This window comes from Theobroma cacao, chromosome 4 (assembly GCF_000208745.1).
Source record: "Theobroma cacao cultivar B97-61/B2 chromosome 4, Criollo_cocoa_genome_V2, whole genome shotgun sequence".
NCBI lineage: Eukaryota > Viridiplantae > Streptophyta > Magnoliopsida > Malvales > Malvaceae > Theobroma > Theobroma cacao.
Genome location: NC_030853.1, coordinates 16,413,805 through 16,440,650, shown reverse-complemented (window position 1 = coordinate 16,440,650; position 26,846 = coordinate 16,413,805). Strand labels below are relative to the sequence as shown.

General features: G+C 33.1%; 2 protein-coding genes across 8 annotated transcripts; both read left to right on the top strand.

The window, feature by feature from the left end:
• Positions 7,383-11,857, top strand: LOC18601600 (cyclic nucleotide-gated ion channel 2). 2 transcript variants are annotated; one of them, XM_007032592.2, is made up of 8 exons: positions 7,383-7,558; positions 7,800-8,433; positions 9,516-9,731; positions 9,811-10,127; positions 10,467-10,578; positions 10,672-10,908; positions 11,008-11,109; positions 11,187-11,857. In XM_007032592.2, exons 1-8 carry the CDS (start codon positions 7,527-7,529, stop codon positions 11,673-11,675), a joined length of 2,139 nt encoding a protein of 712 aa, XP_007032654.2. In that variant the 5' UTR covers positions 7,383-7,526; the 3' UTR covers positions 11,676-11,857. The 2 variants fall into 2 exon arrangements, with proteins under 2 accessions (XP_007032654.2, XP_007032653.2); XM_007032591.2 differs by having other exon boundaries at positions 7,391-7,558; positions 11,008-11,094; positions 11,187-11,675.
• Positions 14,875-21,995, top strand: LOC18601599 (phosphatidylinositol 3,4,5-trisphosphate 3-phosphatase and protein-tyrosine-phosphatase PTEN1). Of its 6 annotated transcripts, none has more exons than XR_001927358.1 (10): positions 14,875-15,073; positions 15,797-16,092; positions 16,669-16,845; positions 17,323-17,436; positions 18,438-18,626; positions 19,197-19,433; positions 19,831-19,932; positions 20,162-20,436; positions 20,532-20,567; positions 21,913-21,995. XR_001927358.1 is itself a non-coding variant. In XM_007032590.2 (8 exons), exons 1-8 carry the CDS (start codon positions 15,058-15,060, stop codon positions 20,294-20,296), a joined length of 1,266 nt encoding a protein of 421 aa, XP_007032652.2. In that variant the 5' UTR covers positions 14,875-15,057; the 3' UTR covers positions 20,297-20,600. The 6 variants fall into 6 exon arrangements, 4 of the variants coding, with proteins under 4 accessions (XP_007032652.2, XP_017974342.1, XP_017974344.1 ...); XR_001927359.1 differs by lacking the exon at positions 21,913-21,995 and adding an exon at positions 20,641-20,950; XM_007032590.2 differs by lacking the exon at positions 21,913-21,995 and having other exon boundaries at positions 20,162-20,600.

Below are 26,846 nucleotides of genomic sequence, written 5' to 3'. Positions count from 1 at the left end.
GGCCAATGAGTTGGGACCATTCTAATTAACTCTTGCACCATCTTGCATATTGGGAGATCTCTGTGATGTAGAACCGTTCAATCTCTTGTCGCTTGGAAGTTCATGGTGCCCCCACGCATTTCCTAATCCCAATAGTAATATCTAAAGCTTATCGACCTGCAAACTTCTATACCTTTTATAGTTAGTTGCAATGAGCCAGACACATGCTTTTCCCATTCAATAATTCCAAGTTGGAATGTCACATTAAGACATAAGGGGATGAATTTACTTGTACAGAAGTTGAGTTAGCCTTAACCTCAAATTAATACAGTTTCCCTTTATATTCCAATGATCCTTTTCCCGAGCAAAAATCAGTTTCCAAGTTAAATATATCTTTTTCTTATTTAGTAACTAGTTTACTCATAAGTTACAGAAGTTGACAAAGTTGGGTGAATTACGGAGCATACTCCAAATTCCCATACCTTCCAATTTGTCAACGAATGAAGGATTTAAAAAAGAAAAAAAAATTACAAAGCTAGTATAAATTTTTTAGTACTCAAAACTATGAAACAAGAGAATTGAGTTCTAAATCCTTCGTTCAGGTTGTCTGAGTAAAGCTTCATGTGGCTTCTCGTCTTGATCATGTGAAATCAATTCAAAAAACCAACGATGAAAAACTTATCAAAATGACTGCACGAAATTACTTGGTCCCACCAAGAGACATGGATTTTTGCGAAAAAGAAAATAATATCATGATCTTTAAAAGACAAGGAAACAGTGGACGCCAATGCTGACCCAAATTCCTCAATAATTGAAACAGACAATAAGCTTTATTTGCAAAGTGGGGTCTTGAATAAGAGTCCCGTCACTTTCAATTTTCCGTACATATAAATATATTTTGTACTTCTTTTTATAGTGTTAAATTGAGCTATAAGCAACACAAAAACTCTACAGCAACCACAAAATAATGCTTGGAGAAATGGGATAGTGTTGGAACTGGAATTTGAGAGGGTCGGGTCGACTTATCTGATGTCAAAGGGATTCCGAGATTGGAAAATATTTGAACTTCAATAGTTTCTGATTTAAATTATTTCAGGTTCATGTAATTTAACACAATTCAAGTTCGAGTCATTTTAAGTTCACGGTGATAATTTCGATCGAATTGTTTTAGATTAATCGTTTGATCATACGAGTGGGAATCATTTCAGATTTAGATTAATTTGGATTGAAAATTGTTTTAAAATCAAATCATATCATTTCAAGTCATTTTAAATTTGAATCATTTTATATTCAGATAGGACAAATTTGGGTTGTTCACTTTTACTAATCAAATCACAAATTGGGATAGGGTTTGTTAGTTTTAGATGAGTTAATCAAGTTTTTCTGATTTGAATAAGCTTTTTTAGTTTTAAATGGTTGAGAGAACTGGAATGTTTTTTATTTTTTTTTAATTGGTATGCTGTATTTATGTGTTAGAAAAAAGAAAAAGTAATATTGAAATATGATTGGACCACCAATCATGTATGCTAACCATATCTTCATTAATATTGCTAATTGTTAAAGTCAGATGGGAGACATTGGAAAACCATTTGTCTCAAAATTGAATCTTGCGGCTAACTGTAGCCAACATAATATACCATTCTTTTTCAACCTATAATCAATTCATGAGTTACGCAATGAAAAGTATTTATTCTCTAATCCTTTTCTTTTAGGATTTTAATTTCGATTTAAAATTTTAAATACTAACCACCGAATATATATTTTATTATAATGTTTAATGTCTTTTCAATTGTTGTAATTCTCTCTCTGTTTTTTTTTTAGAAAAAAGATTGGAATAAATTTAACAAAACACTAGGAAACATCAATATCTCTATGTATCTCTATACAAAAAAAAAAAAGGTAACACATAACGTAGAGGAAGAGTAATCACAAGTGATGGAAGAAAATAATTAAGGCCCATGTTGGCTTTCTTTGTCTATGCAAGAGCCAAGATGTCCCTTATTGCCAAGTTTATTAAAATGTTCATATTACCAAAATCATTCATTTTGTTTATCTTTTTACTTTTCATTTTCCTTTGTCTAACAGGCAATGAAGACATTTGATTTAGAATTGACCAGGCAACCAATCCCAATCTACACCAATTTTAATTTGTCAATGAAAAAAAAAGAAAAAAGAGGATGTTGTTTTAGTGCTGATCAACGTGAACCGATTGGACTAGTTATCAAGAAAATCCCACTATACAAACAGTTTTCTCCAATAATGCATGGTATCTAAAATATTCTTTTAAAAGCCCTTTTGCTTTTTTTTAAAATTCATATATTTATTAGTGCTTCAAGTTTAAATTTTAGAGCAAATTATAAGGAACTTTCTCTAAGTCTTGACAAAAATTCTCTAACATAAAGCAAAAGGGTTTTTGTCTATTAACAAAAAGGAAAAGAAAAGAATGCAAAAAGACAAGCTAAACTTGGACCTTAGTAATTTGCAACTTACGCAAGCTTAATTAATACCAAAATTCCTATAACAAATAATCATGTATACGGCCCATTAATTATACCATTTCCTAGGGTACTGAGGTGTACAAAAACAGCAAGAATTAATATTACCACAATTTCATCTTGGATGTTAGCATTTAATGAGCCTCATAACCCCTCTGAGAAAATGAAAATTACTTCTTCACATTCTTGATGGACAAGACGTGAAAATAAATGTGTGGTGTATATAATACAAATTAAAAATAGATATATAAGCATAGATTGACATGACTAGAGTAGCAAATCTAAAATAGACACAAAATTGAGATATATTAAAGAAATTTCCCAGTGTTTTCAACTTCTAACCTTCAACATTCTCATGATGACTGTAAAATATCCATCGTAATTCATGTTTAGCTTGACTTAATTAATGGCCGTACTACCCTTTTCTGGAATGGATAAAAATCAACGGTTCGAATGGCCCCTTCTCTTTATTCAAATGTTTTGCACATGTAAAATTAAAAAAAAAAAAAAGTGTTTACTAATTGGTGTTGAGATGGATTAACAGCAGGAATGATGCTAACAAGCACTTTTCCTCTTCTTGGCCCCAGTAAGTATTTGTTTCCATGCGGAAAGTTAAAGGGTTTGTCTACAACTTTATGGACATTTTAGTTCGATAATATGTATCTATCATGATTTAGATATATATGGGCATTTTTTCTTTTTGTTTTCTTTATTTTAGCTTTTCTTTGTCAAGTACGAAACTTAATACGTTTATTTTTTTTATTATAAGTGATAATTGGATGAATCGAATCATTTCATATCACAAGTCGTAAAACGTCATATACTATTTTAGGTTGAGTCAATTTCAGTTCAAGTTATTCCAATTCAGTCATTTTGAGTTAGATTAAATCAAGTTTGGGTTACCTCACATGAAGGATCATTTTGAATTTTAGATATTTCCGAATCACTTGAAATCTTTATTTTAATAATATATATATATATATTACTTTTTTATTTTAATTTTTCAAATTTTTTGTTACACGAGATATTAAAATCAATGGCATACCTAATTTCTGCATAATCTAAAATCTTAACTTTTAAATTTAAATTGTAATAAATTAATGATTTCCAATTACGTGAACAAATACACAAAACACACACAATATATATATATATATAATTACGATAATTAATGTTGTATACAATTTATTGAAAATTGTATGAAATCCATGATACTAGACCTTACACAATTCGTTATTATGATTGTATAAATGTGATAAAAAAATTGTAGTTGACATGGGCCCAATTAAGCGTCCTGATTTCGTCCATATCGTCATTTGCCGCTAAAGACCTCTTTATCCATAAACAAAAAAAAAGAAGAAAAAACCTATTAATAAATTAATTGTAAGCAGCATATATCAGAATATGACAAAGGATAACTAATTTCTTTGAAAAATACTTTAGCCTTAAATTCTTTTTCAATGAATTCTAGAATTTTAAATTTGGTCTTTTAGTCGTGGAAGAAACTTAATTAATGTGATAGCGAACTCAAAATTTCCTCTTTATTGTATTTTTGTCCAATATGATGGTGGGCGCATGAATATAAATATATAATAATATTATTTATTTTTGCATGTAAATGATATATATATATATTTATTTATTTATTTATTTTTGCATTATGTATACAATGACGATGATGATGATCCAACGATCATTATATATAGGAATATTATTACTGTTATTCTTGGTAAACCGGCCAAATTCATTTTTGCATGCTTCTCCTATGAACAAAGATGGTTTTATTTTGGGAAATTATGTACCAAATAAATGGAGAAATATGGATGATCTTATCTGAGGCAGCGAACATGCAAGCCAGGTTCTGGAAAATAACAAAGCAAGCTTTTCTCCTGTCTTTCTTTTGTTGCTATTTTTCAGATAAGGGTTTATTTTCTTCTCGCTTTTTGGTAGCCTCTGTCCACGAGGAAGATATTCTAGAACTAGAAGAAAACATATCTACCTCAATTAAATATTCTATGTCAGCCGAGTGTGTGGAAGTCTTGATATAGAGAGATGAGAGATCAGATTTAATTTAATGTTGATAAAGCAGCAATTAAATGCATGATTTAGGAGACAAATCTTTTATAAGTATGACTAATCTTTCTCTTATTTTGATGATGATGATGATGATCAGTCATTTAGAGAAATTAAGTAGCACTTACAATTTTTTAAGCCAAGCCAATTTCACATTGTTAATTTCTTATAAAGAACTTCCTTTGTCTTTTCTTTGCCTCCCCCTCTTCCGTTTTACAGTAAGAATAAGATGTATTAGTGGTATAGTCACATGGGATTCGACTCCCTAATTTCCATTACTTTTTGTCAATTTCTCACTTAAAACTAAAGAATTTTCACTTAATTAATATTCCCCATGTAATTAGGCACGTACTCATTCCCCTTTTTTCTTCTCATGTTTAACTAAGAAAAAAAAGAGAGAATAATATGACTTCAAAATAAGTTATTACTCAATTCTTTCTTCTTTTGAGTAAAGCATGCATATGATTTTGATTAAATTGCATTTCTCATGTCTCTTAAGTCTGACTTTAGGATTGGTGGGGGACCGTAAGGGGAAGAAGAAGAGCAGATGCTATTAATTTTGAGACACTTGGCTTGATGCATCTGCTTCAAGTGAAACTTTATGATCACCATAAATGATAGAAGTTTTGTCTCATTCAAACCATTTCTTCTCTCATTCACAGCACACCTACCAATAATTATATATATATATATATATGTTAGAAGAAGGAAAATGAACCACAAACTTGTTAGTTTCTTGAAAAAAAAAAATCAAAATAGCGCATTAATTCGGCATTTTTATCTAGGTATGTGTGCATGTACATTGTCATGAAAAATCTTAAAAAATAATTGTGTAATGCAATTCAGGTTAAACGTGGTGACTTAGATAATAAAATATTGAAAAACATAAAGCATGGATCCTATTATTTTCTTGACTTTTTGTTTTCGGAAGTAAAAGGTAAAAATATGGTTTGGATACAAGTAAACAATTTTTACAAAAAATGAAGGATAAAATCTATGCTTTTATTTTTTATATTATAAATGCATTGATTATCCTTTGGCCAGCTGTCAATTATTTTAATTAAAAAAACATTTTGGTTTTTACCATTTTCTTTTACTTTTTAATAATTTATTAGGAAGCAAAAAGGCATATATCAAAGGGAAAGTTGTGAAAGAATAACCACATTAATTGATCTTAGACAAGCACAATATCTTCTTTATTATTATTAAGGTTATTATTATTATTCTTTCTAGTACATATAAGAAAATCTAAAGAGAGAGTGAGATTGAAATCTTATATATACTTCATTAACACTCTTTGAAAGGATATACTAATTATTACTATTAGATCAAATTCAGAAAGAAAGATATATCCAAGTCCAATACTACTTTTCTACAATGTGAAACGTGCTAAAGATATAAAGAGTTCCGTTATTCAAATCATCCAAATATTTGTCTCCTCTTCATTAAAACTAATTATTACTTATTGGACAACATTGTTGGGAAGCTCAGTAGTATTGCATGTTATGATGCAATTATAAATAAAAGACAAAGGCAATAAAGAAGCTGAAAGAAATTAGAATAGATCAAATTTGCTTTTGTATAAAAACAGAAGCCACCTTCCCTTGTCAATTTACAGCTAGCCTAGTCATCCACCCAACATTTTTGTACTCTTGAGCATTTCTCAACCTCAAACAGGAATCCTCTGCATTGTGGAGCCCATGACTTTTGGGGTTGGGGTCCATTGTTTCAACATGCGGTGCCACTGAGGACAGCAATAAATATTAGATAAGCTGTAGCTGCTATATAATCATATGTTAAAATTCTTACTCACTGGTCTTCTTAGAAGCAGGAAAACAGGGAATTTTTTTGAATGTTTCTCTGGACGTATCTTTGTTATTTTCTGATAATTTTGACTATATTAAACTATGATGATCATGTCCCAGGTATTCATCAACCCCTGTCAGGCTTATTCTTGATATATAGAGTGAATTTTATTGAGACAGGTCAATTATTATTGGCTTGTAAAAGTGAGTTTTTCTTTTTCAACTATTCTCTGTTTCTTTGCATGTTTTAATATTCTGTTAAGTAATTTCCATATTAATTACACTATTATCATGTTTTTATTTATTTGATATTTAATGTTCTTATAAATACGATATGGTTACCCCATAATATCTATTTAACATCAAATTTAGGGAAAGACTCTATTGAAACTATTAGTGGATAAAATTTACGACATGGAGACAGAAAATGTCAAACCTTCAAGGTAAAGAGGTATTTACTTGGTTGCTATAACAAAAAAAAAAAAAAAAACCAGGGTCATTTTCAGTTTTCCCTTATGATAACCCCGCCTACCTTATGAAAAGAAAGGGCAGTGATCTATGTACTACAACTTTATATGAAACAAGTAAGATGTTAAATTTAGATTTAACAGCACTAATCCCTATCAATATATATTATTCATAAGAGGGAAAATTCTGAGTATGGGGAGTAATTGCTGAAAAGTGCTGCAAATGCATGCAAGTGAGGGGAGTTGTGAGAGAAATCTACTAGTAGTTGTTATTATTGGGGCCGTAATTATAAATGAGCCTTTAATTGACATTGACAAGGGTGTGTGGTCATGGCTCATCCGAGTCACATTTGAGCCGTTGTGGACCCAATGGCTCGACTGGAACCAAACCCTACCACGACTCGCACCTTCATGTTCCGTGGCTAGGTTTGGCATCATCTCTGGACCCGTCCCCCCCCCCCCCCCCAACCCCTCTTCACGTGCTACGTGACAGACCAGTCCTCTTGTGTATTATAATCCCTCCAAATAACTCCATCATATCCTCCCCTTCCTAAACCCCCTCCCCCATTCTCTCTCTCTTTCTCTCCTACTCCTTTACGCCTCTCTCCCTCTCTTCTCATTTCTCACACTGCCAAAATACTTCTCTTCTCTTCCTCTTTTCCTTCTCCAAGCCCTCCTTTCTCTCCCATGGTTCCACTTTTCTCACTATGCCTTCTCCGTCCAACTTGTCCCTCTCAAGGTTTCCCCTCCTCCACTTACTTCCCTTTCCTTGAAAATAGAAACGCATGTAAAATGGTTTTATGTAACTAATGATTTGCGATCACGAAAGGAATTAAAAAATAATTATTTCTTTTTGCCTACTTAAAAAATTTTAAATAACAGTACGATTTTAACGTGGTGCTAGCTAGGATCTCCTGAGATTTAAGCGTTTGTTAAATACGTAAAGATGTCTAAGTTGGTGTTTTCCAATTCTGTAACAGGTGGATTGGACTCTGCCAGCTTCAAAACTCCCCCGGCGAGAACTCTGATCACAGCGGCGACATCAACGAAGACAACCCAATTTCCAACACCGTAGAATGCTACGCTTGCACTCAAGTAGGAGTTCCAGTTTTCCACTCCACCAGCTGCGACCATGCTCACCAACCTGAATGGGAAGCCTCAGCAGGCTCTTCCCTTGTTCCCATTCAGGCCCGAGCGGGCCAGAAGAAGACTCAAGCTGCTGCATCTCGGCACCCTTCTGGCCCGTTAGGACGTGTGCTTGATCCAAGGAGCAAGCGCGTGCAGAAATGGAACCGCGCGTTCCTGCTGGCTCGTGGCATGGCCTTAGCTATTGATCCTCTGTTTTTCTATGCTTTATCGATAGGCAGAGGTGGCTTTCCTTGTTTGTACATGGATGGTGGCCTTGCCGCCATTGTAACCGTCCTTCGCACGTGTGTCGACGCCGTGCATTTGTTTCATCTATGGCTTCAGTTCAGGCTGGCGTACGTGTCAAGGGAGTCACTCGTCGTCGGTTGCGGCAAACTAGTGTGGGACGCACGTGCCATAGCTTCTCATTACGTTCGTTCCCTTAAAGGTTTCTGGTTTGATGCCTTTGTGATTCTCCCAGTTCCTCAGGTCCGTTAGTGCTTACCTATTTTTATTTTTATTTTTATTTTTTTTAATTTTTCAATTTTTACTCTATCATGATATGCCACGTCATCAAATTTCCATGCAAGCCAACATACTCGTCATATTTAAACAAAAAGAAAATGAAATAAATGAGCTTATAATGAATTATGATTGAAGGCTGATGTGTAAATGATGCTTTCATTTTTTTAGTAACTTTCAAGATAGGTGCATTGATTACGATCATGCAGAAGGTGCGTGGTTTGTTGGCAACTTTTGGATTCTTGTTCCTCTCATTGAGTTCACACAGTATTTTATTTTTTTATTTTTTTGTTTTCCTTAACATTGCTAAGGTTTTGAAGATTTCTTAATGATGGCTGCTTTATACAAGGATGCCAATGATTTCTAGACCATTGGAAGGAAAAAGGCATAGGGTAATTGAGTGATCATTTGTTCAAATTTTGATCTGAGAGTGACGCCCAAAACTTGACAATATTAGGTGGGTGCCACAAACCCCACCATAAGATACAGTGTTTTTGGGATTTTTTTTTGTATATAATTTTTCACCTTTAATTTGTTTTATTATGGAATGCTGATAATGATCTTACACTAGTGCCTTTTCCCTATTTGACAAGGAGGTTGTTGACAATTACTTCGGTTGCTTCCATTGCAGCTGGGTGGTTATCATATTGCATCATCACCAAAAAGATTGCACGTTTCTTGTTGGATATTAATTTTGTCCTGGAGCATGTTACCCCGTGAATTTGCATGTATTTTGTTTTACAGTTTAGAAAGGGGTATGCCTTAAATTTATAACCTCATTATTTTTTCGATTAAACAAACTAATTGTAATATGATTACTTAATTTGAATAAATACCATGCAAGATGTTCCATGGAGAATTGTGGTTTACTTACTTGCAGATTCGGAAAGCTGATGTTCTCCATTATGTTTCCAACATGATGCCATTAAATTTTATTCTGATCCAATTGTTTCATGTCTGCATAACTTGAGATTTAAGTAAAACAGAACAAACTGAACTCCTGTTTCAAGTTTTTCATCGTGTACTCCGCTTCTTTTGTTCCTTTTCAGGCAGTATTTTGGTTAGTTGTACCCAAACTAATCAGAGAAGAGCAGATCAAGCTTATAATGACTATACTGCTATTAATCTTCTTGTTCCAATTCCTCCCAAAGGTTTACCATAGCATTTGTTTGATGAGAAGGATGCAGAAGGTCACAGGTTACATCTTTGGCACCATTTGGTGGGGGTTCGGCCTTAATCTCATAGCCTACTTCATAGCCTCTCATGTAAGTCTCGCTATAACTTGTATTCTGGCACCAACTTTAAGAAACCTCTCCTGATTTTGCATTCGATTTTGGTGTGCAGGTCGCTGGAGGATGCTGGTATGTCCTCGCAATACAGCGCGTAGCCTCATGCCTCCGGCAACAATGTGAGAGAAGTGAGAGGTGCAAACTCTCGTTGTCTTGCTCAGAGGAGGTGTGTTACCAATTTCTATTTCCAGCCGAAGCAGTAGGGAATCCTTGTGGTGGTAACTCAACAAAAGTTGTTGGAAAACCATTATGTTTAGATGTTCAGGGGCCATTCAATTACGGTATTTATCAGTGGGCTCTTCCTGTCGTTTCTAGCAATTCTGTTGCTGTTAAGATCCTTTATCCCATATTTTGGGGCTTAATGACTCTCAGGTAAGTGGAAAATATTATTAATATCCTAATAATTAAATTGTCTATTCCTCTTGAATAACAGTTGGTGCACTTCCCTTTATTTGCTACAATTGTTGGTTCATAGGCCAGATTGGAGTATCCTAGTAGGTTATCACACACACTCAAAAAATTGCTCCTCTTATATCAGTTTGCTTAAACATGACATTTGTAAAACAGCAGAATTTCAGGGCAGGGTGTCCTTAGCCTGGCTTTAAATTCTAATCTGAACTCCTGATAACAACTGCCTTGAATCTTGAAGTTTTCTGCTGGCAACTTAATAACCATTTACTGGCATTTCTCACACCACGTTTCAATTAACAGCACCTTTGGAAACGATCTTGAACCAACAAGTCACTGGTTAGAAGTGATGTTCAGTATATGCATTGTGCTTGCTGGATTGTTGCTCTTCACTTTATTGATTGGAAACATCCAGGTGACTTAAAACCCTCTGAACTGTTTTGTATGGATTGGACGTTTATTCAAGTTTCCAAAGCCGACTTAACTGAATGGATCCTTCATGATCAAGGTTTTCTTGCATGCTGTCATGGCGAAGAAGAGAAAAATGCAGCTGAGATGTCGTGACATGGAATGGTGGATGAAGCGTAGGCAGTTACCATCCCGTTTGAGGCAAAGAGTTCGCCACTTTGAACGCCAGAAATGGGCAACTCTGGGAGGAGAGGATGAAATGGAATTAATCAAAGACTTGCCTGAAGGCCTCCGGAGGGACATTAAGCGCTACCTTTGCCTTGACCTCATCAAAAAGGTACTATTATAAATGGTAATAGGACATTAGAAGTTGTACAACACTGGTTTTAAGGCTTTCTCCAATGAACCCAATTCAATTGCGATTCCTTTCTCTCAGGTTCCTCTGTTCCACAACTTGGATGACCTTATTCTTGACAACATCTGCGATCGAGTTAAGCCACTTGTCTTCTCTAAAGACGAAAAGGTGCAAGCTTACGAGGTCTACTTCATCTCTCACCCTGTTATAAGCGTGTAGAAGGTTGTTTAACTTGTTAAATATATGTTCCCATGAAACAGATAATTAGAGAAGGAGATCCTGTGCAAAGAATGGTGTTTATAGTTCGTGGACGCATAAAGCGTAGCCAAAGCCTTAGCAAAGGCATGGTAGCCACAAGTATAATTGAGCCAGGAGGCTTTTTGGGTGATGAGCTGCTCTCCTGGTGTCTTCGTCGCCCATTTATAGACCGTCTTCCAGCCTCATCTGCAACATTTGTTTGTGTAGAGTCAATTGAAGCATTTGGCCTTGATGCAAACAATCTCAGATACATCACTGATCACTTCAGGTACAAATTTGCCAATGAGAGGCTTAAGAGAACAGCGAGATACTATTCATCCAATTGGCGAACATGGGCAGCTGTGAATATACAACTTGCCTGGCGGCGTTACAGAACCAGGACTAGAGGTCCAATGATTTCTGTTACAGAGAATGGAAACAGCAGTGATCGCCGGTTGCTGCAATATGCTGCAATGTTCATGTCAATCAGGCCACATGACCATCTAGAATAAAAGCAGCTGCCGCAATGCTTTGGTCATTCTGTACTCATCTAATAAAGTCTTGCTTCTCTTGGCAGAATATTCACCATGGAAATTCGTGGGACATTGTACTTTTTGTATAATATGAGAATTGGAACTTAACTTTTCAGGAAATAATAATAAAACCCTTTTGCTAAACTAAACCATTTCCATAAGCTCTCTCAAGTCTCAATTCAATGTCTCTTACAACATCCGACTGCAAGACTTTATATTGTGGTGGCCAATATGTAAAACTTTGAGCCTGAGTTCAAACCAGTAATAGGAAGGGTTCTTCTTTTAAATAAACCCTATGCATAAAGTGTTTTTGATAATAAACTTTTTCATAATTTTAACTGTTTTTAGTCAAGAGAATTAAAATTTTGATAAAATTATCCTTAATGAAATCGACTCATTTATTTGGCTCTGCGCCTCAACCTGAAACATATTAACAAGTCAAGTATATTTAGATCTGCACCTCAAATCGACTCATATTCTTTGAGTTTTTCTCTCCAAACTATTCATCTCTGGAGTATTTCTTACCAGAAAGAAAAACGTTGAAGCATTTTGAACATTTTGAAATAGTTTTTGATATACGAAGAAAACCTTTGAGCGTTTTGAGCATTTTTAAATATTTTGGAGTGATTTTTAATATATAAAAAAAAAACCTTTGAACATTTTGAGCATTCTTTATCAAGTAGGTATATTCGTTAATTATGTTGTTAAATGGAATTAAGTGTATCGTTTAAAGTTGTTTTGTTAAATAGAATTTAGTAGTTTTGGTGGTTTTTGGACATTATGTGACTAGTTTTTAAGTATTGCGTGACTAGTTTTTAAGCATTACGTGACTAGTTTTTAAGTATTGCGTAACTGACTTTGGATATTATGTGACTGACTTTGGGCATTGCGTAACTAGTTTTTAAGCATTGCGTAACTAATTTTTAAGTATTACGTGACTAACTTTGGGTATTGCATGACTAGTTTTTAAGTATTGCATGGCTGGTTGATATGGCATTGCGTAACTAATTGATAAGCATTACATGACTTGTTAGTAAGACATTACATGACCAGTTCTTAAGACATTACGTGACTAGTTAGTAAGGTATTGTGTGACTTAGGCATTACTTAAAAATCAATCACGTAATGTCTAAAAATCAGTCACGTATTACCTAAAACCAATCACGTAATGCCTAAAATCAATCTCGCAGTGATTAGGCCACGCAGTGATTAAGCCACGCAATGCTTAAAAACTAGTATCGCAATACTTAAAAACCAGTTTAATCAATTTCAACTCCTCAACTTTGGGGTTCTATGAAGAAACCAATAAACTCAAGAATCTAAAACACATACTTTTTTTTTTGCTAAATCATGAAATTATGCATTTCATAAAAGATAGGTTACAAAACTCCATAACCCTCCAAAGCAAGACAAAATATATTCGTATCGAGGGGGTCTCACTCACTCCTTTTATGTAAAAACAAAATATACTCCCTTTACAAAATATTCTCTGAACAATTTCAACTCAAAATTTCTAACAAACATACTTAACAATCATCCCAATCCTAAACATAACAAAACCGTAAACCACCATAAAACCCATCAAACATGCTTTAGCTGTTCCTTCTCTCTGAGCCCATCATCTTAACCAATCCGATCCAACTCATCAACATAGGCATCTCCATCGCAGCACACCTTTCGAAGCAATTCATCACCAAAAAGCATCCAGTTACCACAGTCATCATGTTGCTTGCAATCATCATAGAAAAGCAAAATCGTTGTTCATCGCCCTTAAAAACCCCAAGATCCACCATCCAAAAAAATAAAATAAAATAAAATAAGAAAGAGCTTAATGTCATTTCTGCTTTTTGGATGACGAGATAGACAGTATTTGACCAGAGAGAGAAATTGAGATTTAATTTTGTAATTTTTATCTAGATGGCGGAATAGAGAAAATTGAAACTATTTTAATTAGTTTGAAATTGTTTAAAGGGTATTGTTGTAAAGCCATGTCAAAATTTGACTAAAAATAATATTTTTTAATTGGACTTATAAAGAAGGTTACCTCTCACAATTTTTTCTAATAAGAATGTGAACTGCAAACCAGGTATTCAGCAAGTAGAGGTGACAAGTTAATCCAACACAATTTGCCTTTCTAGCACAGTCTAAATTGAACTTGATGACCTAACCTGACTCATTGAAAAGGTAAAGTTTCACTTACACATGGTTTGCAAGGTACAATATAGTAAAAGTTGACCTGAGGTTAAAAACATTTGTTAATCTGCTTTAAATTCAAAAGTTCGATGACTCAATTCAATTCAGATCAAAAACAATGTAAAAAATTCAATTAAAATTGATTATTCGAATCTTACTTTTTTAAAAGAGAAATTATGCATCAATCAATAAATCAAATACTTGAGTACATGTAGATGCTTATTTTTAGTTATTAATATACTATCTTTTCAGTATCAATAAATTACCTCTTAAAAAATTATATCACATAAAAAATAATGAAAGTACTTTAATAAAAAAACACTTTAATGCCTTATGAGTAGTTGTCTTGGTATCATTAGATAAATTCATTGCACCATTTGACTTATGTATAAAAATTTTGACAATTCATATGGGGACTTTTAGGAAAATTTGGACATTCCCTCTCCTCTCTAAGTTATCTGTCTACACTTGTATCCTCCCTCATTGTTCTCTCTAAATCTCTCTCTTCCCTCCTTCATCCTTGCTTCCCTACTTCCTATATCTTCTTCCACCACTTGTCACAGCACTTGCTGCTTCGAGGTCTACTCGAGTCTAATCACTTTTAATACATCTCATTCTAGTCATATGCAACACTACCTCTTCTTACTTCGCAAAAAACCATTATGCTATGATATAGTCCTAACAATTTTTTAGTAAGTTAAATATCAACCCAACTGAACACAGGACAACAACCTAGGAAAAATGCAGGACAGAGAGGTTTCATCGACCAAACTGGTCGTACAAATTTCAGTTATCCTAAAAAATAAAATACTAAAGAAAGTCTCGTCATCCCTCCTATAACTGTATTTTGGTTGACATGTACATTGCCTGGAAGAGAGAGAGAGAGAGCTCATTTTGCTCCAAATATGGGGCTGAGAGTTGGAGCCAAATTTAGCACAGAATATCCAAAAAATCCCACTATTATTTCTCTTTCCATCTGGGGTGTAACGAAAACAAAATGGAGATGATCATCATCATTCCCTCCTGGCCTCCCTGACACTTAAACGTTTTGAATGAAAGCATTTTCTATGTTTTCCAAATTCTTTGAAAAGGGTTTTCAATATATTCATTTGGGAATCATAGGAATTGCATCCATTCCAAATTTTTTAGTCAGTGAATCAGGAACTTGATGTTCAACCCCAAGGGTACATTCTGTTTCTCTTGCACCCTTTCCTTTGTACATTGTTGGTTTTTTCTTTATTTCTTTGCTAGTTTGAGGGAAAGGGAGATTCGAGCCTTCCACCTTAACTCTTTTAAGAAAGTTAACGATAGCTGCTTGTTCTTTGTTTGGTTCATATGGAAACTAGGAACAATTGAATTTATAGCTCCATGATCATATTTCAATTCCTTGTTTCTCCACTGGCAGTTAAACAGAAAATCATCAAAATTGTTGATTGTCATTCAAAAGATGAATGATTTCGAGAGGCAAATTCTCTGACCTTAAGTCTTTTGATATCGAATGCAAATCATTCCGCTTAGAAAGGAAAATTTAAGGGAAAGAGGTTTTATTATGTTCATCAAATTAAAAAAAAAGAAAGAAAAATTTTTGTTTTGTAACCTATGCCATTATATTGAAGTCATTGAAATGATGCAAAGCACTTTGACCTTCCCAACATGCTTGTAGGTCTGACATTTTAATTTGTTATTTGCCTATATTCTCATATCTTCAGAAAATACATTTTTAACAAAAAAAAAATTGTTCTTCAATCATATGTGAGCAGAAATATGTTTATTCATTTGATTTTTTTCAAAAATAGCAGATTCAATTTTGTGCATTTTATTGGTCTCCAAGTCCATAAAATTTATGCAGTTCTTTTCAGACTTATTTATTGTTTAGTAGGTACCTTGGCATTCATAAGTTGTCACAGGTATTAGCCACATGGGGTTGAAATTTGCAAGGCCAGGGCCGGGAAAGAATGGAAATGCCACTCTTCTCCTCCAGCATAGAATGCTCGCTTATCTTACAGCAACTTCTTTTATTCGGAACCTGGTGTCCAAGAAAAGAAGGCGAATGGTTGTTGGTGGTTATGATCTGGATATGTCATACATAACAGATCGTCTATTAGCAATGTCATTTCCTGCTGAACGTATGCGAGCAATGTATCGTAATCCTCTCTGGCAGGTGAAGTCTGTGCTAGAAATGAGACACCAGGGGCATTATAAGGTGAAGTATGTATTTTAAATGTGAAAATAATGTTTTCCTATCCTTTAATCTTTTCAAGTAATTTGTGGTCTTATTTATGCTATCTCCTTTCCATCTCATTGCATCTCTGACTCTACGAGTATCAGAAGCATGACTTTGCAGCCATTATCTTCCTGTCCTAGGTTACCCTAGGAGTAGGAAAGTGCAGAGTAGTTGATTGATGAATGGTTGCAAAGTTCTGCTGCAGCTCAGCCTAATAGTAATTGATTTAACATTTCGTTGGATACAATTTTATTCTTTCGGGAAAATACATTCTTTGTTATTTTCTAATTTTTAATGGAGGATATTGCCCTGTCTAAAATGAACAAGTACTTAAAGTTTCATCACGTACATTTAAGCTGAGAATAAGGCTCGATTAAGTCGTTATGGTTTGCATTCTTGCTGACATAGACGACATAGATTTCAAGATCAATATTGGGTTGCTGATTATATATCTTCTTTGGTGATTTCTATGAAAACTAATTCTTAGCTAACCTTTTACAAACTTTCCCTCAAAATTTCAGAAAAAACTAATATTTCTTTGACAATATTTCGCAGATCTACAATTTGTGTATAGAAGAAGACTATGATCCATTACATTTTCATGGCCGTGTGGAGAAGTTTCCTTTTGATGACAATCATGTTCCATCTCTCCAAATGATGAAGTTGTTCTGTGAGAGTGTGCATTCATGGCTATCAAATGACCCAAAAAATATTGCAGTTATACATTGCATGGTATTACTAGCAAGCTTCTTTCTTTTCTCTTTGTTTCTCTTCAACATGCCCTCACCCCTTTTACCCCCCTCACATTCCATTCCATGAACCCATAATTCAAATCCAAGACCTCAAACTTCCTAACAAAAGAAGATACCACCGGGCTATATGGTTATTGGTTTATACCTAACTAGCTTTGACATCTAATCTCTTTGCTTGTTTTGATTTATTAATTGTCTTTATGATTTCAGTAATTTCATTATAGATACAGTGGAAATACAGATGCCATTGCATTTATATGTCTTTGTATTAATATTTCTTGCAATTTTAGTGGTCACCAAGCACCAGAGATTAGACTGATTGCCGTTTTAAATGTATACAAAATTGTTTCTTTGTAGATGTTTGGTAATCTAAAAATGATGGTTGTAGTGGTATTTATTTTTCTTTATTAGATTAGATAACGTTCTCAACTTTGGTGTCTTTCACCTGAACTTGCAGGCTGGCAAAGGTCGAACAGGATTAATGGTGTGTGCCTACCTTGTTTACAGTGGCATGTTAGCAGAGGAAGCTCTTCAGCTATATGCCCAAAAACGGACTACCAACAATGAAGGAGTAAGTAGAGTTAGGTATAACGAGAATTTTCAGATGTAATTTCAATGGTTAATAGATGATGAAGTATGTTGTATGAGTTAGTTGATGCTTTATTTAATGAAAATGATAATTACTAATCAAATATATATATTTACATTTATTGAAGATTTAACTGCCAGAAAGAATTGAAACTGCAGAACATTGTGACTAGTCAAAACATTTTAATGAACTTGATCAGTGAAAAAGATATGCTTTCTAAAAAACTGGAAACAGATAATACTATTTATATAGTTCTCAGTTGAAGAACTCGTTCAATGTTATTTGAAGTATAAAGGGATTCATAAATAAGTACATGGTTTATTATGGAAAAATCTAGTGCAATAATTTCTTACTATTTGAGGTTCTGATGGCGAGTTTATGTAAGGATATGTAGAATCACCATGATATTAGTAGCCAAAGTGGTCCTCTTCTGTAACTTGCCTTTACATAAACCTAAGGAAAACTTCATTTGCACCAATCTCCTATCTGTATATCAATTTATCTATCTACATATTGTTCTGATAAACAAGATACTAATAGAAAAACTGATCACATTTAGAACTGATCAATATTCCTACCAAGTTTATGGTTACACTAACAAGACAAACTATCAGGAAGCTTTGTGATTGATCTAACATGCTTCATTAAGATTGATTAATTGTACTTATAGATAGCTGAATTTCATGGAACAGTATACAGTGATGAAAATTAACAAGAAATAAACCATCTACAATCAAGAACATGAAAGAAATTAATGTAGAAGGACTGCCATGCAAGGTCAAGTTTTAGGCTCATATGCTCTTAGAGTTTTCACACAAAATTGAAACAGGGACTTATCCAAGCTGCAACAAACATGATGTAACTCCAAATACTCTTTCAAAGAATTCACATCCTTGTAAACATCTTCCAGTATATAAATGTGCTTTCAAGAATGTTCTATTATGCATTCATGCTGTTTTAACTTTCTGCACTTCTTCTGATAGGTCTCTATACCAAGCCAACGTCGTTATGTGGGGTATTGGGAAAATATACTTTCATTTCCAAGGGGAGTTAGAAATGGACTTCCAGATGTCAACTTGCCTCCACCATGTGGTAGAGAATTGCGACGAATTCGTCTTTATGACACCATTGCCACAACCTCTGTCTTCTTTGTGGTCTCAGAGCTCCAAGAGGTTACTCCATTCATGCCACTAAGTTTGTGAATTCACAACAACTAAAGATTCATACTATCAACTGAGCTTGGTTTCACATATCCTTAACCAAATTTCTAGGGTTGTCTAGAAAATCTTATATATGATCAAGGGAAAACTAAAATTAATCCCATTTCAACCTAAAATCCCTTCTTTCATCAGTTCGAATTTGCAATGAGATTGCATTGGGTCCTGGTCAATAGTCACTCCAGATCTTAATACTTCTTCTTGCCTGCAAAAAGTTAGTGGCTAAGTGAATGTAGGTTGACATGCTAGTTTTAGAACTTAGCATCTAACCTTATCAATTGGTAATGTCATGCATTAGTAGTTGTTAAATTTTGAAACAGACTCAGGTCATCTAAAGTTTTCCAAAACGCAATTCTTTATCACTTGGAATGTTTTTCATTTTTGTACTTTTGATGTTGCAGGCATGTACCTTGGACTATTACTGCCATTCTTAACTGTTCCCTCAGTAAAATGAAGTTTATCTCAATTCTAAGCTATCTTTTCTTCTTTATTTTCTCACAAGCTATTACCACCCTTACTGCACAGATTCCTAGTCAGATGTACTGTCCACCTGTTGAAGTTGCCAAGAGTTGCTGTAGAGAAATCAATAAAGGATATGAGGTTAACAGCAGTCCTCGGTACTTCTTGTCATTTATTGAAGGTGAAGAAGAAGGGAACACATCAGAATCAGAAGAACCTCGTGTCGTAGTCCAAATGGACACAGAAAGTCCTGTATTATACCAGAAGACCTGTCTTGACTATCATTTCAGTAAACCTGTGCAAGTAAGTCGCTTGTAATGCTTGCACCTCTATTTATATGTCTGCTTTGCTATGATGTGTTATGTCAAATTCAGAGTTGGCGATGCTGAGTATTTTGGCTTGCAGTAGAAAATTTTGGTGAAGAGTCTAGCAAAGTATTCAGGACTATTATCAACATTAGAGTAATTATTCAGCAGATGGGTTTAACCATGTTTTTTAGATTAAATTAAAAGGAAACTATACTTCTAGTTTGTATGGGGAGTTCTTTGGAATTACTTGCATGCATATGCTTAATGAAATGGTGTATTGTCTGGAAACATGTTGAGGATCTAGATTTGCTCAAAAAGTCTTGCATGCCTTCAAATTTATATTCTTGTTACCATTTAGTACCAAGGGCATGAAAATTAACTAAGTTGGACAGGTTAGCGGAGATGTGCGAGTTATATTCTATCAAAAGATGATTGGGGGTCGTCTTTTTTATGCTTGTTTCAATACAGCCTTCATAAAAAACAGCTTGCTACAGGTATGTTTATGGTTTCCTCTAAACGTTTTCTTTGTTTCTTAATATGCTTCCCTACTCTTAGGAGACAAAAAAAGAAAAGAAAAGAAAAAGAATAGAATTGCCTGTCATTCATATATACGTTATGATAATGAGAGATATGGAAAATTTAAAGTATCTAAGTTTTATGAAGGATACCAAGATTAAAATTTTTTTGCATCTTTAATTTTACTTTATATCTCAACTTTGCCAGTTTACTATCCGGGATTTGGACAAAGTTGGGAGCACAGGTAGATCAATATGTGGCCCTGCCTTCTGCATGGAGTTGCTATTTGGTCCTGCTAATCCTAAGCATTCCGTGTCATGTTCATCTGATTACGACAACTAAAGTCAATATCTGTTTAAGAAACGATACGATGCACCTTGTTTGTTTGATTTTTCTGGCAAAATGGTCCATTTGATGAAGTTATGGATCAAGTGATACAGCAGCTTACACGCTGAGCGATTCTGTAATCTTGCCTTTGGGTGGTAAGATACTGGAATGAGAACAAATTTTGTACTCATAGATTTGAGAGCATTTGGTAGGAGATGAGATTTATATCAATGTTTGACACTGATTGCAGATATGTCAAATTGCATCTGTATCATCTATCTCCAAGGTTCGCAGGCAGATATTTCACCTTTTGTCTCTATCTTAACTTCTCCTTGACTATTTATTGCTCCCCTCAACAGGATCTAGCTCTGGACTTGGTGCTCCTCTTTTAAATTGTGGTGTCCATTGCTCTGCATCGCTTAAGAGTTTTTATATTGAATTGAGAGATATAGCTCTAATCAGAACCTTAATTAGGAACTTCCAAGTAGAATGTATCCTAGTAGACGAGAGAAGTGTAGTTGAACTGCTTACATATGAAGCATTTCTAAAAATGGGTGATGGCCCAAACAACCTTAATCTTGCAAACCAATCTACAGGTTTGCGAACCAACCCTCTCAGTTAAGGGTATCATCAGTCTACCAGTCACCATAGGCCAAGAAAACACACACTTAGCCTCATAGTTGATTTCATGGTAATACACCAACCCTCGACGTATAAATGCCATATTTGGTTGCCTACTAATGAAATAGACCAGCATGGTCATTGCCATCTGTTGTCTCACCATAAAGTTCCCAAATCTCACGGGTATTGGATACATCCAAACCAACCAAGCAATTGCCAGGCTATGTCACTTGCTTTCTCTTCAATTGTCTAAAACCGCTAAATAATCGTCCAAACAGGGAAACCAGGAAAACCACAGTAGGAGGTAGAATGTCAGTGAAGTTTTAATGTGGTACATAGCAATTTGACAAATTTTAACCCCAGAAAGCTTGGATGATGGAGATGAAAACCAAACTCAGTAAGTTAAAGCTAGTTGAACAAACCATAAGGGAGATAATAAGAAAACCACCTACATGGGTTCTTAAATGATCAGGCACACAATCGTTTATTCTTGCAACGTAATGCTAAAGTATTCACCTAATCAGTAACAGACATGCCAAGCATACATCCATTTGTCATTACCTACCACTTGAACGTAGACCCTTCGCTAAACTGATAAAACAAAAGAAGAGGCACAAGACCAAATTATCCAAGCTATCAAAGTTGAGGTCAATAATTTCTGCCAAGCTGAATACATCTGGTCCAATATCCCGAGTGGTTCTCCAATGTGATAATGGTGAAGAAAGTTATTGGAGGATTTTTTATTTTCATTCTCATACATAAAATTATGGGGATTATTCTCTTATGTAATCTTTTCTTATTAACATTTTTCTTTGCCTGCATTCCAAGAAAACTTAGGATTAGAATACTTCCTTTTATACTATTTTCTTATACTCCAAATAAATCTCATATGTATATATGTTTTCATCTTGTTAACGAAGAGTATGATTTTTTTACTCTATTCTTTTGAGTTATTTTATTTTTCATCGCATCAAAGCAGGTTATGAAATCTTGATTTTTTTAAATGATAGGAGATGATGCGAACAATGACAAAGGCAAGAATATTGAAGAATTGGTGGCAAGTGCAAGTGTTAATCAAAGTAAGGCCATTGATGCTACTTCTCCATACTACTTGTATTTGTCTAATCATCCAAACCTGATTTTTGTAACGCACCTTGTCAATGAAAGTAAAGATAATTATTTCACGTGGAGGCGTAACTTTATGAACGCGCTCTATTCCAAAAACAAAGCAAATTTTGTGGATAGAACAATAGAAAAGCCAGATGTTCGTTCTCTGGATTTACAGTCATTGATACAATGCAATGCAGTAATTCTTGTTGGTATGTGCCCTAAACTCAATTGGATTAATCAACAAATATATATTGTCTTTTAATGCATACTTAATCGCATATGATAGAGGTTTTTCTTTATGTTAGTGCAATAATAAGGAATTATTAAGTACTAATTATATAAAGCCCGTAGAACATAAAGGCTTTGCAAGAGAATTGTAAAGTTGTTACAATTATGAAATCACTATGCATCAAAGCCATATTCCTAAAATTGTTCTTGATTATTGTATTGTCAAGATAAGGCATTGACAATACTAAAAAACTAGTACATGTTAAGCTTCCTTACTTGGGAAGTAAGCAATCGATCTCATAAATTAAAATATATAGGATGCTTGAGGATGGCATGTGGTTGCTTATTAGAGAACAAGTTCACTGAATATGACTCATTATTAGAACTCCATTTGATATTTCATTCATGTGTTTATGGAATATGTTCTCATATAATAATCGTGCAACTAGTTCTCAGACTTGAGACATCAGATCATCTTGTATGAAGAATTACATACTTTGATTTCACCTTTACAGGTTTGGAACCGACTAGATGCCTAAACAAGACGTTTTTGGATATACCATGAAGCATGTAAAGGTGGATGAGTGGTTAAAAGAGGATTCATCACCCCAAATGATACGAGGAGATGTATCTCATTTGTTCTCAATTCTTGATTAATTTGTATAAAATCTTTCGCTCAAAAATGATGAATTTGAGAAAAGTTAGTTTCCTAAATTCATAAGGTTAGTCATAAATTATGAGAATTAATATGTAATGTCATAAGTAGACATTGAGTCATGCTTTATAACATATCTAGGATATGTCATGAAAAGATTGTATTACATTGAGAAGCTCATCACTGAAGGGTTTTGTCAAATTCTTTAATTAACTTTCTAACATATGGGTGATCATAATGTGTTGCTAGATATCGCTCATGATATATAAATATAAATCAATTGTCAAATTAGTATTTGATTATTATTTTATATTTATGGCCAACATGTTAGAAGTCTAATGGGTCACATATATTAAATGACATAATTGAGATTAAACAAAGATAATCACTTAAGTTAGACTTAATTGAAATAAACAAAAATAAAGTTTAAAAAATTAATTAAGTTCATAAGGACTTAATTGAATAAAAATACAAATGTTGTATGCAGGGATATGTAATATATTATTTTTTTGATTATATAATATATTGTTTATGATTTATTATTAATTAAATATATTATTTTCAAAAGTATAATTTGCTTAATTATATGTCAATATCCATAATTAAGTTACATATTAATATTATATAGTATATCAAATTAATATTATAGTTTCATACGTTACAAAGTTGGTATATATAATAACTACTCTATAATATATATATATATATATATATATATATATATATATATATATTATACTCGTCTAATTTTATAAAATTATTTTTATATATTTAATAATATTAGTATATTAATTATTCCAAACAAAATATATAATATTATTATTTCTTGTTTACATAATATATTTTATTCTAGATTTGAGTTTTTTTGAGGTTGCCATATTTAATATCATATATTAATATTAACATATAATTTATATCATTTAAAATATATAATTACATGTAAACTTATATTAATTAATATAAGTTTATATATATATATATATGTTACCAATTTTAAATACTTATAAAAACTCAAATATATAGTATACACAACAAATTAAAATATAATATTTTTATTTTATCCAAGTGAAAATATTTAATTTTTTAATTATTTAAATAAAGTTGAAAATAACCTTTGTGATAGATTTTCAGTGACAGACTTATGACGACCAATTTTATTTTTAATCTAACAAGGTGCCTCTTTTTCCCTCCAAATTAATTGTAACAAATCCATCACTATTTTTGTCACAAAAATATAATATTAAATTAAACTAATCCTTATGATAGATTATTCTGTCACAATAATCTCTAACTATACTTAAATTGGCAATGTTATGTACTTAAGCTGCCCAAATTAAATTTTCATCATAATTCCGTTACTAATTTTGTCACCAAACAAGGAATCCTAATATTGTAACGGCTTCAATCACAAAATTTTATCACTGATTTTGGTACCAAGAAAAAATTTTTACACCCAAATTAATTGTAACGGATTTAGTGAAAAATTTAAAATGTTGTCATAATTCTGTCACGAATCTGTCACAAGTTCTTAGAAACAAATTATCATTAATTCTATCATAAAACCGTCACAATTCTGTTGCTATAAGTCATTATTTGCGACAGAAAATAGTAACGAAAAATTTTTCATCACAAGTATCCGATTTTCTAATAGTGATAACCAAGTTGCTCTTTTAATTAGAGGCTTGTTGAGTTACTTAAAGCTAAACTTTTACATGAGTACGTTTGAGTTATTAGTGAGTCTTACTCAACTAGTACCGTGTGGTTCAGATGTATCACACATGATTACAAAGTATTGGGGATAGTTAGGCATAATGTATATGATACATTTAGACAAGAAGTTGTTACCTAATTGATCTAGGAGTTGTATAAGATACAATTGGTAAGCTAAGTTACCTACCTATTAAGTTCATCATGGCATGTTGATTCACTCAAGGTTATGGTGGGATGAAAGGGGTCATAGCTCAATAAAAAGTTTAAAAGTTAAATTTTTCAAAATATTATAAGAATGCTATTATTTTGATAAAATATTAAAAATAATCATATAAGATTTCAAAACTTTGTCTTTATAATTACATAACTTGTGTTAATGACTAAGCTTTATATATATGTTGGTTTATACAGGATATAAATCGATCATGTCGAACAATTTGTCACTTAGAAGCATACTTGATGCAAACAAGTTGACAGACCTAAATTTCATTTACTGGTTTCGCAATATCAAGATTAAAATGAAAATAAGAGAAAAAGGCTTATGTCTTAGATGTTCTTGTTTTTGAGGAACCTAACGATGATGCTACAAATGAGGAAAATGAGGCCTATAAAGTTTATATGGATGATCTCGATCAAGTCACATGTGTGATGTTCACTAGTATAGCTCCAAAGCTTCAAAAGCAACATGAAGCTATGAATGCCTTGGATATTATCCTAAATTTTAGAGAAATGTTCGATAAAGAAAGTTGCACAAAGAGATTTGACATTTCAAAAGAATTCTTTCGATATAAGATGTTTGAAGAAAGCCAAGTAAGGCCTAATATACTTAAGATGATAGGTTATATCACTCGACATGAGTAGTTGGGTTGGGTCATGGATCATGAATTGAGTATAGACCTTATACTCTCTTCGTTAGCAAAGAGCTATTGATAGTTTGTGTTATACTTCAACATAAACAAGATTGAGGTAACCATATTAGGCTTATTGAATATGCTCAAACAAGCTAAGAAAACCATTGCGAAGGAGAAGCTTTTAGTTCATCTTGTCTCTCCTAAAAAAGGTAAAAATAAAAAAAATTTATGAAAGACAAGGGTGAAAAGGCATCAACTTCAAAAGGTATAAAGCCTATTGTGCTGGGATTCCACCTCATTCTCAAACATGAAATTAAAAACATAACATAGCGAAAAAATAAAATATGCATTTCATTAAAGAAATAGTCAAATCCTACATAATCAATATTTGAGTTTTTCATGTAATTTTTAAATTAATTATAAATATTAATAAGTTTAAGTATTACATACCTTGCTCTAAATATCGTAATCAAGAGCCAATTAAATCCAAAAGGCCTTGTAATGAAGCAAGAAACTCGAAAAAGAGAATAAGTCAATTTGAAATCATGCAGCCGAAATCTTTGCTTATTCATTTTTAGGATTTGTTAAATTTCCAACCACCCAAGTGTTTGGCCTCTAATGGTAATCCCCACAGTAACTAGATAAAACCTTCTCAAAGGTAGGATTTTACTTGTGCTAGCAAGTTTTGTTTCTAAAATAAAAAAACCAAAAGTTTTTGCCAAATCTTATTTCTATCAAACAAAGAAAGCTATTTTTCTTTTCTTATTTTTATGAAACGGTTAAGAAGTGGTTGAAAACTTGAAATTTTAGTTGGCTAACATATTTATATAACCAAACTAAGTTGTAACCCTAGATACAATATTTAGATTTCTATTCAATTAAGTCCTTGTGAACTTAATTAATTTTTTTACTTTATTTTGGTCTATTTCAATTAAGTCCAACTTAATTGATTATCTTTATTTAATTTCCATCATGTCACCTAATGTGTGTGACCCATTAGATTTCTAACATATTGGCAATAAATATAAATCATATCAATTTAAAAATTGATTTATATTTATAGATCATGAGCGGTATCTAGCAATGCATCATGACCACCAAAATGTTAGAGAGTCAATTAAAAAATTTGACAAAGTCCTTCAGTGATAAGCCTTTTAGTGCGATATGATCCTTTCATCAAATATCTTAGATATGTCATAGAGTATGGTTCAGTATCTACTTATAACATTCCATGTTAGTTCTCATAATTCATGACTAACCTTGTGAATTGAAGAAACTAACTTTCCTCAAATTCATCATACTTTAACTAAAAACTTTATATAAGTTAACTCAAAATTGAGAACAAGTGAGATACATCCCCTTATATCACTTGCGGTGATTAATCCTCTTT

Bases quoted from the DNA above. Each gene is read 5' to 3' on its own strand.
- LOC18601599 (XM_007032590.2), top strand. The intron at 16,093-16,668 runs GTGAAGTATGTA...AATATTTCGCAG, and splicing joins GACACCAGGGGCATTATAAG to ATCTACAATTTGTGTATAGA. The intron at 19,434-19,830 runs GTAAGTCGCTTG...TAAGTTGGACAG, and splicing joins ATTTCAGTAAACCTGTGCAA to GTTAGCGGAGATGTGCGAGT.
- LOC18601600 (XM_007032592.2), top strand. From the start codon at position 7,527: ATGCCTTCTCCGTCCAACTTGTCCCTCTCAAG. The intron at 10,579-10,671 runs GTGACTTAAAAC...TTCATGATCAAG, and splicing joins TATTGATTGGAAACATCCAG to GTTTTCTTGCATGCTGTCAT. The intron at 11,110-11,186 runs GTCTACTTCATC...CCCATGAAACAG, and splicing joins AAAAGGTGCAAGCTTACGAG to ATAATTAGAGAAGGAGATCC.